The 18010-nt window shown below is 30.2% G+C and overlaps 1 protein-coding gene across 1 annotated transcript in view; it reads left to right on the top strand.

Annotated features, from left to right (window-relative positions):
- LOC142328294 (uncharacterized) overlaps positions 1 to 18010 on the top strand; it is a 66102-nt gene that overhangs the window by 39824 nt on the left and 8268 nt on the right. Inside the window, exons 13-19 of the mRNA XM_075372000.1 lie at positions 3721 to 3924; positions 8707 to 8813; positions 12821 to 12908; positions 14517 to 14702; positions 15439 to 15508; positions 17426 to 17552; positions 17873 to 17933. Coding sequence (XP_075228115.1) covers positions 3721 to 3924; positions 8707 to 8813; positions 12821 to 12908; positions 14517 to 14702; positions 15439 to 15508; positions 17426 to 17552; positions 17873 to 17933 — 843 coding nt within the window. The remainder of the gene's footprint in view (positions 1 to 3720; positions 3925 to 8706; positions 8814 to 12820; positions 12909 to 14516; positions 14703 to 15438; positions 15509 to 17425; positions 17553 to 17872; positions 17934 to 18010) is intronic.

Below are 18010 nucleotides of genomic sequence, written 5' to 3'. Positions count from 1 at the left end.
CAACCTTATGTAAGTAACCTGTCGTGACTGTACTTAAGTGAATAAATGGTTTTTTAAATTAAACATGAAATTGAAATGCGTAATGCACGATGAACGGAATGTTCTACAAATATTAATGATAAAATAACTGTTTAACGTAATAAATGATGAAAATTAAAGTTGCCTGTAGCACACCAATATTAGTAAACGACGAACTCGTAAATGAAGGTAAAACGAATACTTACAGTAAATTCCTGGGCGTAGTCCGCCGTGGTGTATCAGGAATACAGTGGTGAGAGTGTGGCTTCGAGTTTGAGCAAGACTGGGCGTCTGAAATGTGTAGCAACCAGTTTGAAGAAATTCTGCTTCGCTGAAATTGTAATAAGACGCTGTAGAAAATTCGGCGTCGACAGAATTGACAGCTTGTAGTAATTGAAGCACTTTCAGGAAAAACGAAATATAGTGAATTTGAAGAATAACTGGTCTATTCTGGACTGCGTTGTACGAAGTAAAGAAGTGAAGTGAGTCAGTAGATCAACACACCAAGAAAGTCTGTTCTGGACAGCAACATACGAAGATAGAGAGAAGACCGAGTCCTGGGTCAGCGCACTACGAAAGTCTAATCTGGACAGCGTTGTACGAGAGGGAAAGAGAACGATCCACAAATGGTGAGAGTCAAATTTGAACTGCAACTGTAAGAGATACAGAAAAGACCGAGTCCTGGGTCCGCACGCTACAAAAGTCTGGTCTGGACTGAAGAAAATGATGGCGTGAAGAGTAGAGGGGGAAATAACGAAGGCAATAAACCGAGGAGAGTGTGTGTGTTGACAACAAGAGCTAGTGTGCTGGTATTGGTAAGACATAGAAAATTAGCATAGACGGGAAGTTTGGGTAAAAAACAACATATCGAAAAATTAATATTATAAGCAAACAGACCATTAAAAGAGTTATGTAAAACTAATAAAAATACTGAAATACGAACAAGTACAGGAAATGATCGCAGACAAATAAATTTATATGTCTAGGAACTTGACAATATTTAAATGAGTTAACAAAAAACAGTTAAAAATTAACGTGGTTAAATAGAAATTGCTTTTATGAAACATTGCGACCACAGCAGATAAGATAAAGACAAAAAACATTATTGAAAATAAAAACAACTTTACGCCAAACGGCGTAAACATATATATATATATATATATATTGTAGTTCAAACTTAAGGTCTTTTTATATTTTTTCTTTCTTCCAATATTAAAGGTCATATTTCAATTTATATCACTTTTTAAAATTTAGCTTCATTTATTTTTCTTATTCAATAATCTTCTAATATTTAATATGCTCAGCATAAAAATTTCATTTAAATTTAAAATGTTCTCTCGATTCCCAATTAATGTAATTGTGTAGGAAACAGTTTTTACGGCTGTATTTTGTTTTCGTCTTCAGTCATTTGACTGGTTCGTTGCAGCTCCTCAAGATTCTCTACCTATTGCCAGTCTCTTCATTTCGGTATACGTCCTACATCATACACCCCGCTGTATTATACCGCTTAAAATACGCGAATGGAACCTGTATCATAATGAGGGTGATTATGGTTAGAGATATTCATTATGATATAGATGTTCAACTATTCAAAATTCTACTCTTTTCAACCCCTGACTAATCAGAAGAGATATTGTATAAAGTATCTGTAGTTTTTGTTTAATTTTATTTAGCAGTTAGCAAGCAGTGGTTAATTTGAAAGTATACCAATAGGTAAATAGGTTCCTTTATTACAATGTTATCCTTTTATTAATTATGTCGGATTCTGAGGCAGAAAGTCTTTAATACTGATCGAAATTAAAGAAAAGGCAGACTTATATAGTCATGTAATATATATATATATATATATATATATATATATATATATATATATAGTCAGTCGCAAAATTCTGTTGTAAAAAATATTTTATTCCTCTCTCTAAATTAATCATTAACTCAATACTGCGAAGTTTACAGCACGAGCATTGGTAGTGTTGTAACCTATAGTGTTGTAACTTAGTTAAAATTTCATACAATTCCAATATAATATATGTAATTAAATAAAGTTATCCATTTTATTATCTGAGTTTGAATAATTCTATTAAAATTCTTGGAAAATTTTTTAAATGACGTAGAGTCAGAAACAGTTAATATGAGTATTGTATAACTATCGTGAAGGTCTTTACAATGTCACATTCTAAAAAAATCGTAATAAATACGTAGATATCAAGAGAACATAGCAGTTCTTTCCCTACTGATTTAGAATACAGATCTACATTATCGCGCTGTTTAAATATGGATCCAAACACGTCAAGTAAGTGTGGTATAAGAAATGTTTGATATTATTTAGTAGGTTCAACGAAAAAAAGTTTAATTAAGAAGCTAATATTATTTATTTGAGTAATTTTCAGCTTTATTTATTTAAAATGGTAATTTATGGATTAGAGTTGATTATTTGACCCAAAGATCTTTCCTGCACAAAATTTGACTGAATTCATTAAGAACTGAAAAACGATACTGATAGTACTGCATTTGGGTGAGACTTAAACGCGGATTTCCAGTCTGTTTCTGTAAATTTAAAATGGTTCTTTGTGCACGTAATGTTTTTTTTTTCGGTGATGCTGAATTACTGTAAAATCTTTTGTAATCGAAATAAAAATTACTAAACTTCCGAGAATTAAGAAGAGATGCATTAACTAGAATGTAAAATTCTCATCGCATTTATTCATTACGCAATAACGAATTTATCTAAAGAATCTAAAAATTTATAAAATTTTTTTTTGCAGTGTTTACCAATATATTTTTAAATAAAACATTTTTTGATAATTTAGTCGTGTATGAATAATATTTTGAAGTTATTATGTATTAATAGATCTTTTTTTTTAAATTCAGTATGTTTTATAAGTCGGTTTTTACTTTGAACTCTTAGTTCTACATTAATCTTATTAAATTTAGAAAGAAAAAGAAACAGCTTTGATTATCTATCACAAATACCAGATTTTATTCTTATTTTAAATTAAAAGCGTATTTAATACTTCATTTGTGAAATAAAGTATTTTTCAAAAGGTCAGCTATAAGCAGCTTATTATTTGGTGAATATTGTTAACAAAAGTTTTATCAAAATATTAGCTAAGGTTGCCTTTGTTTCAGAAGACTTCACATTTTTAAACAATAAACAATCTAATTTTAAAATTTATTCATAAAATTTGCTCCTTCTTCAAAGTGGAAATAATCTGATTCTCAGAATTCTGAATGAATATTATACTTTCAAACTGAAGTAATTATGTAACAATCGTTAACATTTTTAACTTTTACCTAATATTTTCTAACCATCAACAAGTAATCAATTTTTTATTAATTTCAAAATTTCAAATTAGTTTTACCGTGTTGTAAGTTTCTCCAATTGTTAAATCTATGTAGGGTGCTGATAATTCAGATATACGTATACCCTATTACTGGTAATTTATCTTTAATATGTATTAAATTTAAATCTATATATAAATTATTATTTTAAACTAAAATAGACATATTAAGAACAACTTTTTCACAATAAACAAATTTATTAATTTTAATATTAATTGTTATTGTAAAATTGATTTCTATAAACTTTGCTTCCATAGAAAATAGATTTTATTAGTCATTAGTTTCTGCTTTCTACCTAGAAGATCAGCATTTAACGGATTTTTGTACAGCTGTTTAATTGATTTTTTTAATTTTTTATAGCGGAGTGGATGTCAAAGGTAAGAAAAGATTTAGATATTATATGCTATAAAATATTCTGGGCTATGATGATACTTCTAGTTACTTCATTAGCTTGGCATACCTGGAGAATAATTAGAATAAAAAGAATAATTAAAAAAATCCCCGGTCCACCGATATGGCCTATCATTGGAAATGCTCATTTATTTTTTGGTCTGGATGTACATAGTAAGTACAATTAATCTATCTATGAAATTTTATTTATTAAGTTTTATTAAACAATGATTCTTCAGAGATTTGTGTCTCCTGATAATATAAAACTAAGTGATATAAAAATAAAATAAACATCTGTAATTAAAACTCATAGTAATCATTTTTAAAAATTATAAAATTGACCATCATTAATTTTTACCTACACTGTTTAAAACAGTGTAAGCATTAACACGAATGGAAAAGTGTAGATAATTTTTTTTCCTTTGTACTCCATAAAAAACATCAGTACGAAATGTTACCTCTGCTTTCTACAAAGTAGAAGTAGCAATAAAATTCTTTACATTAGTTATTTGCAGTTTTATTCAAGTAATACAATGTTCATTGTCTTTCTGGTTTACCGATAATGACATATACATTGTGAAAAATAGTTTTAAACAAATGTATGAGTTAGTTTTTCTAGTGGAAAACCGCATTTCCATGAATTTCTATAGAAATAAATAGTACCTTACAATGGTTAATAAAATTTGCTACTTCATTTGTGTCAGCGATTAATAAAAAAAAAAAAATTATACGTTACCTCTTGGTAATTTTTACAAAATAAAATTTGATATTGGAACCAATTTTAATTATCATTTTTCAGAAAATGGCTGATAAAGCATATTAGACAAAATATTATTGGACTTAATATTTTCAATCAAAAACTAACACGACTTATGGTTACTTAAACGCTGTAAATATGAGTTAGCACAACATTGAGAGGATGTCTTTCTAAGCACTTGAACATGTATTATTTTCTAATATGAAGGATCAGCAGAGCATTTTAACAACACTGTTATTTATTATCTTAATTGAAAATTTCTCAACAAATCAATTGATCGAGGTAGGCTAAAGGCTTGGATAGTACGCCTGAAGAAAATCCTACCGATTGATTTTTGTTTGAACATAAAAATTGATGATCCAAAGTTAAAAACTTTGCTTCATTCTTGGGGACAACAATATTAATTTCCGAAAGACAACATACATCCTTAAAGTTACTTAGTTGTTAAACGATAATAATGTTACTTCGATTTTTATATTTTTTTTGTTGTACATACAACAAATATACCTACATAAATAAATAAATAATATATCAATTTTATAATCAATGGTAAAAAAATGTTCAATCCCACAAAAAAACGCTTTACATATTTTCACATTTGCCGACTGTTCAACAGGATAACCAAACATTCATATTTTATTTTTCTTCTTCTTTTCCCCGGGTTGTATCCTGCAGTTAAGTATTATACAGCCCAGGGGAATGTCCTTTACTGTAACGGGCCTCCACGTCCCGGCCCGCCGATCGGATCTCACTTTGCACCTGCCTCAAACCCCCAGAGTAGGATCTACAGGCCCGGCTATGCCGTCCCTGGGTCCCCACTTCGGGACTCGGTCTTTATGCCAATGCCTCTAATGGGGACAGCCCGAGTGGGGCATCCCCGGTTGGACTCGGTCTTTCTCGCTCGGGGGTGCGACAGTCCCCGTGCCTCATTGCTACTGCCACTCGTGCAAGCACGTGCAAACGGCAGCTCCGCAGAAGGCTGTCCCTCATCCCCTCATCTTTCTCCTGAAGAACCCTCGCCACCAACTCTGGGATTATGTCATAGCTCTTGGAGCTTCGCAACATGGTGGCGATATTTTTCTACGCTGAGCGGTCCGGCAATCGCCGAGCATGCTAGGCGGTAACCAACCCACTGCGGGCACCAGAACACCACGTGTTCTGGGGTATCTGGGTCGCCGCAGTAAGGGCAGTAGGGATTATTCGGAAGACCCCATGGCCGGTCAGGAATTGCATGAGCCAGTAATTCAGCACACAAAACCTCCAACTAGCCCATGGCTTTATATCCGCGATAAGGCGGTGCTACCACCTGCCCTTGGTGGACCGCTCCACCTAGCTTGCCAATCCCGGAGTGGCTTGTATGTCCCCGTCAAAAGAGCCGCTTGTATGTCCCGTTTGGGAACTACCCAGTGGCCCAACACTCCAGCCTCTGCCAGCTGCTGAAGAGGCGGCTGCCCCGTGATCACCAGCACCACCTCTGTCGACAACAAAGCATATGCTGATGCCACCTTGAGGGCCATGCGGTGCTCTACTCCGTCTAGGATTCTCCTGTGCCGCCCCACGGGCATGGCTCTTTTCCACGTCGGATCGCTGCAGAGAAGTGTTAAATTTGGTGGTATACAATTAAAATAAAAATGTGTATATAAATTATATACAGACTGTTCCATGAAGTTCTCCCGGGATTTTCATAACCTTTTCGACTTATGAAAATAATGTATAAAAGTCCTATAGATGATGTTTGTCCTAAAATACTTCATTTGTAAGTTATGGGTAGTGAAATATTTCACTTGAATTTCAGCTACTCCGATGAAATGAGGTCGTACTGAAATTTGTATGACGTTAATTAAAACGAAAAATTTGTAATTTTCTATCCTTTTTATATCTAAACAATTGAATAAAAAAGGTTGCAGAATTGTATCTTCAATAGTTTCAGAAACCAGGAGTAAAAACCAATAAATTGCGAGAAAAACAATTTTTTTTATGTTGGACGTACAATAACTTTTTTTAAATGGATAATAACCTCATAATAATTTTTAATAAAAGTTGTAGCGAAATTAATTTTGAACATAATAATGTAAGATAAGTTGAATAAAACAAAGATAATTTAGTAAATTTGGAATTTTATGTAGAATCAGTACACTAAATCGAAATGCGTATTATACGTATCAGTTTATAATATATTTTCAAAAATAAGCCAGCAATTTTCAACATACTTCGGGGTACGTTTCTCTATTGCTGCTGTTGCTTGTTTTAGTTCTTCAGGGCCTTATGTTACTCAGCCGCATCCATATTACGGACAATTATATCCTAATGCGAATGTTTTTTTGTTTTTTTCGTATACAATATTTTTCATCCATCCCCAGAAACAAACATTTAAGGTGGTTGATCATGCGATCTTTGTGGCCAGGAATGTAACCCTCTACGACCAATTTTATTCTCAAGGAAATGATGGTTTAAGTGACTGGAAATGGCACAAGTGATGTGTGGAGGCCCGTTTTTTTGCTGGAAATGTACTATGCGTCTCAACACTAGAGGAACATCTTTAAGCAGCTGCGGCAATTCTTCTTGAAGGAAGTGAAAGTAGATCTGGACATTTAAGTTAGATCAGCTTAGAATGATGGCCTGTACTGACGTCTGGACTGCGCTGAACTGCAACGATAATAAATTTATCAATACATCGTCGTGTTGGACAGATCGTTCGTATCTGGTACGAATTCTAGGTAGTGAACCTGTTTCCCGAAGATTATGAAAAGTGAAGCTTTTTGTTATGAGATCTAGAATCCTCTTATTCAGAAAATGTATTGCATATTCTACAGCAGCAGTTGTAGCATTACCATTAAACACGACAAAAATGAACAATATATCAGCTTTTTTTTTTATTTTTTACCTTCGGGACCACCGTTAAGTATTTACATTAAAGAGAGATGAATGACAATTTTTGTAGCGTGTGACAATGCCATGCCTGACCGGGTTACGAACACGATACTTCCGGATGAATGGCCGATGCACTACCACTCACGCCACGGAGGCCGGAATGTCAGCGTATTAATCTGTTGTAAATAACTACGGCATTACTTCAATAGCAAACTGATCATATTCGCACTAAAATTCACAGAAGACTTTCGCTAACGACAGCACAGTTTACAGTACCCGATGAACGTAATGTACATTACAGAATGATTTAAACGCTAACACAATATTGCTTATTGTTGATCATCTGTTGTTATTTTATTGACAACATTGAAATTATAATTTTTTAACTAATTTAATGTATTCCTGTCATTAATTTAAACAAATATTATGTAACCTTAATTTAATTTTATTTTACAATTTTTTGTAATTTTCAGTTTTTTTTAATATTTTGACAGCAATTTTTAACAGTAAATTTTATATTTAGAAATTTTTCACAAAAGTAAAAGAAACATTGGTTTTTGTTTACATTAAATAAGTACTTTTCAGACAAATATAGTATAACACTGTTTCTAAACAAAATTCGAATATTTGTAATTTTTTGTATTCTTCAACTTATAAGTAATTTTATTCAGAAATAAATTCTGTACAAAATTTGTTTAAAATTTTTATAAGTTTATTCTCCGTTTAAAAGTATTATTACACGTCAAATATAAAAAACAGGGTTTTTTAACTAAAATTACTGGATTTCAACCCCAGATTTCTCAAAAACTATTGCAGATAGTTTTAGGTTCGGAGATTTCTTTTATTCGTTTTTTTATTTGAACAGCAATAAGAAATAACTAATTTTGCCCCTTACGTAATGTCATAAAAATTTCAGTAGGATCTCATTTCCCCGGGGTAGCTGAAAAACAAGCAAAAATTTCAGTAGACATAACTCTCAAACGATGCATTTTATGACATGTGTTTATATGAATTTTTCCATTGTTTTCACAAAGAGTAAAAGGTATTAAGGTCCCAGAAAAAACGTAGTCATACACTCTGTATATATATAATTTGTAAATTGCACTCCTTACAATTACTTGCAATTTAATTATAAATGTAATTAAAAAAAATCAAAATAATCTGTGTAAATGAATGCTTTCATAATTCAGTAAGGATAAAGTTACATAATTTCTGCTTCTTAATTTTTAATATAAACAATTTTTTGATGATTTCGATTCAGTTATTAAATAAATATGAATATAATTAGTATACATATTTTCCATTTTTCTTGTTTATTTGCTTTTCAGAAATAATTCAAAAATCACAGCACTTAATTGAAGAATATGGAGGCTCATTTCGTTTGTGGATTGGACCATTCTTGTGGATTAATTTGGCAGAACCAAGACATCTTGAGGTATGAATTTAACTGAAATAAATAAAATTTCATATTTTTTTATTTTACAAGTATTACGCAAGTAGTGTTTTATTGACCCTAAAAGTTATTGGTAAACGACTTGAATTCAATGTATTAAATATGGTAGATAATATTCTTTCATTTATACATTATTTAAACTTATATTAAGTTATTATTTTCTTATTTATAAATAAAACTTAATTTCTAAATTCATTCCACCTAGATTAATTTTTAAACTTTGTAATCTGGCACAACTTCAATTATCAAAAAGATTAAGAACCAAAATTTATTAATCGTTGTAACATTTTTCTTGGTACTTACAATTTAATTAGTAATCTCCTGTTTTATTTTGAATTTTTAGTATATTCGAAAAGTTACTTAACTTACATCATTTTATTATAGTTTCTAAAATTTTTCCTGTTGACTGTTCTTTCATCAAAACTTTTAATTGTCTTTGCTGCACAAATATTAATTCAAAATTTTAAAGTAAACGACGTCAAAATTGCCCAATTTCTTTATGTAATCTTTAACTGACAAAAACATTAACATTAAAATTATCGAAATTCTACGAAGTTAAAACGTAATTGTGTGATTTTTCAAGACCTAAAATCAAAGTTTTTACAGAAACCTTAATTCATGAAAGTTGTCAGGTAAAAATTCGCAAGATGTAAAATAAAAAAAAAAATTTAATGGTATTTACGTAGATGAAAATTAACAAGCTATAATATAGTTTTATCTTTTGTATACGAATTGTTCTATTATTTAATTCTTTTTTAATAAAACTAAAATTCCTGTTTTTTGCTTTTTTTTACCCTGTATTTTATAGCATTTGATTAATAATGATTAATATTAAAAATATTATATAAATATATAAAAAATTAATTATAATCGCAATTATAATAAAATAAATCCAAAACCCTGAAAAAACATAAAAAACCTATCATAAACAAATGCACCAAATTTATAATTAAAAAGTAATAACAAAGACATAATTAACCCCAAAATAGGAAATAAAAAATAAATGAAATAATTACCAAAAGAAAGAAAATAAATTCCCTTCATTTTTTTGGCGCTTTATTTTACATATATTTATTTTACCAGGGGTCGCTCCAGCAAGCGGAGCGACCCCTGGGGTTGACCATGTGGATCCGCGGAGCCTCCATTGGTCACGGGGTCGAACCCAGAGTTGCAGTTCAATTTTATAGAAATTAAAAGAAATATTATATAAGTTATAAAATACTTATAAAATTTATAATTTGTAAAGAAATATTTATAAGTTAAAAGAAATTATTTTAATAACCTTCACAGCTTTGCACACTTTAATATATTGAACATGTTATTAAAATATAGAAAAATATTTAATATATATAACATGTGTCCCACGAAGAGGTATACGCTTTTGATTTAATATCAGTCGCTCTTCATCCTCGAATTCTATGAAAAGTTTAAAACTGAAAAATGTACTGTGAAAGTCTACCTTGTAGGATGTTCACATTTACAAAAAAATTGCGGCATTCAAATAAAAACATCAATTTTAGATAATTTGTAATTATTTATTAAAAATTCAAAAACCTTAAACCCAGATGAAGTATTGTTAAACTTCTCTTCAAATTCAATAAAACAAGTTAATAATTAACGGTGCTTCACTTTCCTGTGTAAATATTTAATTGTTAAAATTGGATTTATAACTGAATAAAAAGCTAAATGTTGTGCATGGGCCATTGCATTTGACAATCTAGCAGAGTCCACACAATACTTCAGAGCTGAATTTCCTGATGTCGATCCGCCAACCAAAATGTCAATTTCTAAGTGTAAGTGTTGTTGTTGGAAGCTAGTTGTGTGGTTAATAAATACAGCCAATCTACTGATAAAAGAAAAGAGGAATTTGTGTGTGCATCATTTTTGCGATCTCCGTTAACATAATTCTATTAGAAATGTTTCTTTAGATACTGTATCAATATTTTAAAAATTAAATTTAAATTTTATATTTATGATTTTAATTTTTATTATCCTACAACATATCAGATAACCACCATGAAGTATTTCTTCAGAGGATGAATGAGGATGATATAGGAATGTAAATGAAGTGCAGTCTTGTACAGTCTTAGCTTTACCATTCCTGAGATGTGTAGTTAATTCTAACCCAACCACAAAAAACACCAGTATTCACTATGTTGTATTCAAATCGGTATAAAAGTAATCTGCCTATATTAGGATTTGAACCTTAGAACTCTCGACTTCGAAATCAGCTGATTTGCGATGAAGTGTTCACCACTAGATCAACCCGGTGGGTTGATCTTCTTTATCTAGCTGATTATATTGATGCAATTTAACATACAAAGTGCAGATGATTTTAATCCTTACGAATGAATCCTTCATTGTTTTCTCCATAATGACTGGGAGAGGTATAATGAACATGAATCTAATTACTTTTAAAGTAAGCAATTCTAACTCATTTCGTTTTTACCTAACGTGGTTTACAAGTAATAAGAAACAGTCGGCCTTCTGATTCTAAGAGATCAAGAACTATATTTTAAGAGATCTTAGAAACGGCTGGTATGAATATACGTTCTCCTACGTAGGAACAGCTTTGAGGCAAAACAGCTGTGTAGGAATAATTTCCCGAATGTACATTACTTTCTCACACAATGTTTTTACGTAAAAAATCGTGTACGTCTTATCGACTAAGAGATAATATTTTTTACAACATGTTCATTAGAGGTTAATTAATAGTTCCAGCTTTTTTGATATAATTTTTTTCAGTTTTAACTTCATGCATATTAAATATATTGATGAGAAATTCCATCAGGCGGCCCCACGGTCATCCAAACGTAGGCTAATAATGTCGTCTGTTACCGTTCTGCTATATGCTGCCCCGGTTTGGGGTGCAGCATTGAGAGTCAGAAGAAACCAGGTACGTCTGCAAAGAGTTCATCGGGGCACGTTGTTGGGCGTCATCTCAGGATGTAGAACAATGTCATACAGTTCGGGCGTGGGTGTTAGCCTCAGTTCTGCCAATCGATCTACAGATTAGGGAGGTCGAGCTTCGTTATGAGGTCATGGAGAAGAACAAGGCAGAGAAAATTGTGGGGGGAAGCATGGCGAAAAAGATGGACGACAGGAAATGACGCTTTCGGACTAAGAGATTGGTTTAGATACTTGGACGAAAAGAAGACAAGGGCAGATGAACTTCTTTACTACACAAATGCTTTCCGAGCACGGGATGTTTAAACATTACCTCAACAGATTTGGTACACGTGATTCACCCTGTTGCATGTTTTGCAGTGGGGAGGACACAGTAGAGCACACCATATTTTAGTGTGAAGAATGACAATTATGGCGAATCCAAGCAGGTATTACAAGATTAAGACCTAAGAACCTGGTGTTCTTCATGTTGGCTTCAAAGGATAAGTGGAGGGCTTTTTACTCATTTTCAATGAAAGTGTTACGCGCTAAGGTCGCTGAGGGAAGACGTCGTGGCTTTTAGCGTAGGAAAGGCAGACATTCCCATCCGCGAGGGCCGGCATGCCCAGGTGTGTCAATTCCGTTGAACGGGTGGGGACTCCGAAGGAGATTACTAGGACTGGGAAATAAAAGACCGAGACCCGTCTGCCGGATGGAGTTCTGGGAACGACATAGACCTGCGAATTGAAGGCAGGCAAAGAAAGAAAAAATCCAACTAGGGATGGCCGAACTGCCGGTAGTGGGGAGGCTCTCTTAGAGTTTAAGGACGCTTCCCTGGGCCAAGTTTTACTTAACTTTATATCCGGCTCAGGGGAGTAAGGGGTTAAAAAAGGGGAAATTCTTTGAACAGTTGCTTAACTACCTGATACAAGTTAAAGAATTAAGATGATATGGAGTAAATAGACCTATAAATATACATATATGAAAGTAAATACAATAAAATCTGATATACACACACACACACACATATATATATATATATATCACCCTATATTAGGAATGAAATAAATGTTTAAAATTACTTTCTTCCTTTATTTGTTCAGGCAATATTGACAAGCGAATATGCAACAAACAAAGATCCGTCTTACAAATATTTTAAAAAATTAGGAGATGGAATTTTTACTGCATCAGGTAAGATAAGTTGCAATTCATTCTTAATTTTTTTTTTACGTTAAGCTTATTTTTTGTATGTTCTAAATTTATTTCAAATTTACATAGATATTCTTTTTTCCTCTTAATTTTTGTTACTAATATCTGAATTCTAATTCCTACTATCAGGTTAAGATCATCAACATTTCAGAAATGTTGACAAGCTTTCTTCCTCTTTGTTAAAAATGCCAGGCGATTAAGTTATTAACTATATAAATTACTGGCTTACACTTTGTGCAAATATATATATACATATATATGTATTATAATGGATGCTTTACAACGGCAAACTGCTAACGTAGTATTAACGCCCTTTTACACTTTTTAAAACCTCCATATAACGAATCTTACAACACAACGTTTAGTTCTCAATTTATCTGCTAGATGCCTAGCGAACAGTGAAGCCGACTATTGGTCTAAGATCTAGGTTAAGATCGTCTGCGTCTTTAATCTTACAATTTTGTTGAGTATCAGTGTTTTTTTGTACTATAGAATACATTTTAAAACAATATTTATCAATATTGTCTACTTTTATTCCTTTTTTTTTCATTTATTAAAACAATTAAAAAACTGACTATTTCAAAATGTTGAAATTTTTCCAACTTTTTAATACTGATTTTTAATTTCTAGTGTATATTGGCATAATCTATTATTTTTGCCTATCAAGTGTACTGAATATCAATCTTCATTTAACTTTTTTCATTTCTGTTTTGTTATAACGATTTTTTTATATTATGCTACTTTAAAATAAATTCTAAGCAAACTCAAACTTATTATTTCCTTGTAAAATGGCCGTACTTAAAATTTGTTTATTGTAGTTCATTTCCAACTTGAGCTAGTGATATTATTTATTATTGAATTACTTTTTATGTAATGATAACTGGCAAACTGATGACGTTGGCTATAATAATTACTTCATGACTACTTTCTAAATGTTATTGAATAAAAATATGTTAAGGCTATCGAATTTAATTTGTTAATATTATGATAAAAATAAGTTAGAGAGATTAATCTATTCTTACTTTAAATATAATCATAGTTAAAAGCTGATCGTTATATCCACTATAAACGATCTGATAGATGTCGATAATAATTCGAAAGAATTAAAACAAAAACATGTTTTATCGGCTACGTTTGGGAAAATTTCAAGAAAACATATATATGTATTAAAAGTGTAAGAGATTCTTTGTGTTATGTTAAGTCAGACATTATTACATTTAAGTGTAATCACAAATGGACAGAGTTAATTAATTTTTTTTGGAATTAATTCTTCAGATAGGAACAATGAATTTATTTTAATTCAAACAACGTTAATGAAAAAGTTACAAAATCTCTAAAAGACCATTGGTGGCTTTATTAAGAATTTAATTATCATTGAAATTTTAATTTTTTTATTAAACAAATATTATCTCATTATATTTCTAATGTAATTATCATTATAATTGTTTTTTTTTTTTAATAATACTGATTTTTTTTTCTATCCCTGTCAATCTGTTACGACATTTCCACTGTACCTACATATACTGCCTCTAGTGTCTTATCAACACCGAAATTTTTTTTAATTTATATCTTTATTAATCTTTTTTATAGGAGAAAATTGGAAAGAGTTACGTAAGATGGTTAATCCCACTTTCAATCAAAAAATACTAGAAGGTTTTACAAAATGTTTCATTGAAGAAAGTAAAATTTTGGTTAACGTATTGCAAGAGAAAATTGATGCACCTCCATTTGATATACACGAATATGTCGCAAGAACGACCCTGGATATACTTTGTGGTAATTGAAAAATAAAAATGATCTAATTACATTTTTATAACTCATATAACTTATATTAAGGTATTTTTCAGTAAAAACAGTTATCAGCTCTACCATAAAAGTTTTCAATCATTCTATTCATGGGTATGCAACTTTTGCTTCTTATTTTGTTCTAAATCACTTTTAATATAAATAAATTTTTGTTCTTCGTCATATTATTTGAACATTTAATTTCTTCAGTAAACATTTAGCTACAAAATTAATTTTAAAATTACTTAATATTAAGATTCATTATACATAATACTCTCAAATTTTGTTACATAATTCTAATAGTTTGAATTCTTTAGAAAAAATAATTTTTCTATTTTTTCTGTAGAAAAAATAGAACCATATATATAATTATAATTTAATTAAAATAATAGCAAAGTAGTTCTTACAAAAAATGAACGGGTTCTTATTTTTCAAACTTTCCAATACAGGAAGAAAATTTTCACTGCCAGTTCAGTAAAAGAGTAGAGTGATCTATCAAATAAATGAACCGCAAAAGGGGTATCTAAGATAAAGTACATTCTTTATTTTAATCTTTTAACATAAGTAAAAGCACGTTATTTTTTGATTATTCATTCGCAGTACTAGCAGAGTTATTATATTAAAAACTACATTGTCTGCTATCATGATTAATGGTTTTCACATTCAAAACATTTAAATTAAAAAAAGTATTTGTTAATTTACTTATAGTTTTACGTTTCACATTCAGGTACACAAATGAACGTCAAGACTTCTGAGCAGATAATTAACACTTCAGATTTTGCAAAATATCTATTGTGGTAAGTGATGCAGTTAATGTATTTGAATTTAAGAAACATTATTAAAATTACAGAAATATTCATTTAACAGTTAAAACTTCTTAAATGACGTATATTCTTACGTACACCCTCAACAATAAGTACCTCCACACATAGGATATAGGTTTATTTAAATATATCTGTGTTAAGTTTATTCTATGATGTAAAAACCTCAAAAGAACGTAATTCTATTAAAAATAGTTCAAATATAAAAAGATAGCTACGTTAACAATTATTGTAATCCGTAATTTAATTGAAACATTAACGTTTTAAACAAAATATTTTAACAAGGGAATCTGTTTAGCAGTACAGTCACAACATCCACTATTAATACAAAAATTGTTATCCTGTATATATTTATGTGGATCGAAGCGTGGCTCGTCTAGGACTGGGAGGTAGCCTGCAGCCTAGGTTGCCCTAGCTGGGCTGTAAGAAAGAGCTGGTGGTCGGGGTGTTACTGTTGACGGCCTGTGGGAATTTCAAGGTTTGAGTTGCTGACGTGGAGTGAAGGACGGCGTAGAAATATATGCGGAGTTGTGTAGTGTAGGGTTGTGGGTACCGCCCATAGGTGAACGAGAAAGGAGGAGAGCCTTTTGCCACGACACCTGGGAGCGACTGATTTTGTGCCTGACAGCGGTTCCGGTTGCTCTTATGGTGTATCAAAAACAGAAGAAAAAAAATATTAATGTGCTTTACATATTAATATGTAAAAGTAATACATAAATAAAAGTAGAGAACATTTATTTAATAAAATGTAACAGAAAAGATGATAAAGTTGTCTAAACATTATTGTACAAGAATGTAATGTATATTAAATTAATTTTCAATAATGAAAAATCAAATAAAACAATAAAAACTTATTGTGTATTAATAATCTTATGATTTTTTTTAAATGATGTAAGAATTTCTTTTTACTTTTAAAAGTAAAGTTACGTTTTGTTTAGAAATTTTTTTATATATATTTAAAACTTCAAATTTGATCCAATTCAAATAACATTGTTTTTTTTTTTTTTTGTAGAGTTGTATGTTGAATATAATAGAGGAAAATATTTTTATGAAGTACAAAATTTTTCAATTTATTGGCATGTAACAAGAAAAATATTTTTTTTTTTTTTTAAGTTATATATTATTGAGCTCCGACCGAACATTTTGAAGATAATTTTTTAAAAAACGCGAGAATTCTAAAAGGCCTGAATAAAAGAAAATTTTTTCGTATTAAAAAAAATTCTGTTTTATTCAATTTTTACGGTACAGCGACTCATAAAATAAGAAAAATATACGATTTTAATCATAAATAAATAACTTGTTCTGGTTGTTTATTTCTAACGCATCAAGAATTATTTTGAATGAATTTTAGTTTATTAAGTTGGTTAGAAAAACTCATTAAAATAAATTTACTAGTATCTTAACATTCTTATCGTACTAAAACGAAATTGCTAATTTTTAACACTCTTTAAAAAAGGGAATTTCCTAAATGAATTTAAAAATTATAGTTTAAGTTATTTGTTTTTCGTTACCAAGAATTTAATCAAATTTTCTTGAAGAAGAAAAAATTTCCACAAGCAAATAGAGCTTTCATGCACTGAAGTAGATTATGACCATGTATGTAATATAATGAGATTAATGATTCGCTAATGAAAGGAAGGATTTGTAGCACTGAATCGTAAAAAAGTGATGAATGGGATATTATGTAATGTAAGTCTATGAAATTATTTTCTTAAATATTTGGAAATAATACAAGAATCATTGGTATATATTGCGTACTTTTCCACTTTGGGTAGTTATTTAATTGTAGGGATTTTTATAAACTCAGTTACAAATTAGTTAACAGGATTAGTTATTAAGGATTTTTTTTAAAGAAAAACCTTGTTATAATGAAATATTTAAATCTCTTTTCAGGTCAGTTCATATCATTAAAGAAAGATTCTTTAAAATATATCTTCAACCAGATATTCTGTATTATATGACAAAACGTTCAAAAGAGTGCAAGAAATATATTCAACATTTGCATAAATTCGTGAAAGAGGTATTCATAATCTTATAACGTTAAATAGACTAAAAATATTCTCTCTTATAATCTAAATACGTAGGTACGTCATTCTTTAAACTCTGATAAGTATGCTAAACAAATACTAGATTTTTGCTAGATTTTCCACTTAAATTTTTTTCACTTTTATTTGTTAGACGCTATATATATAATTGTTCACTTAAATTTTTTTTTTCTATTATTACAACAATAAATATATATATATATATATATATATATAATCGCGCACGCCCGTATATGTGTGTATGTGAGTGTTTAAATTGTTTGAAACATATCTTACTGTTATGATTTTTTTTTAGATAATTCAGAAACGTAAATTGGCACGGAAAGAAGAATGTGTCACATCTGATTCCGTAACTGGTAAATTCTGTAAAACAAGTTATTATGCATGCTAGTACTTTACAATATCTACCAAAAAAAAATATATATTTGAATTA

The sequence above is a fragment of the Lycorma delicatula genome, chromosome 7, assembly GCF_047948215.1.
Source record: "Lycorma delicatula isolate Av1 chromosome 7, ASM4794821v1, whole genome shotgun sequence".
NCBI lineage: Eukaryota > Metazoa > Arthropoda > Insecta > Hemiptera > Fulgoridae > Lycorma > Lycorma delicatula.
This window is presented reverse-complemented; position numbering and strand designations above follow the sequence as displayed.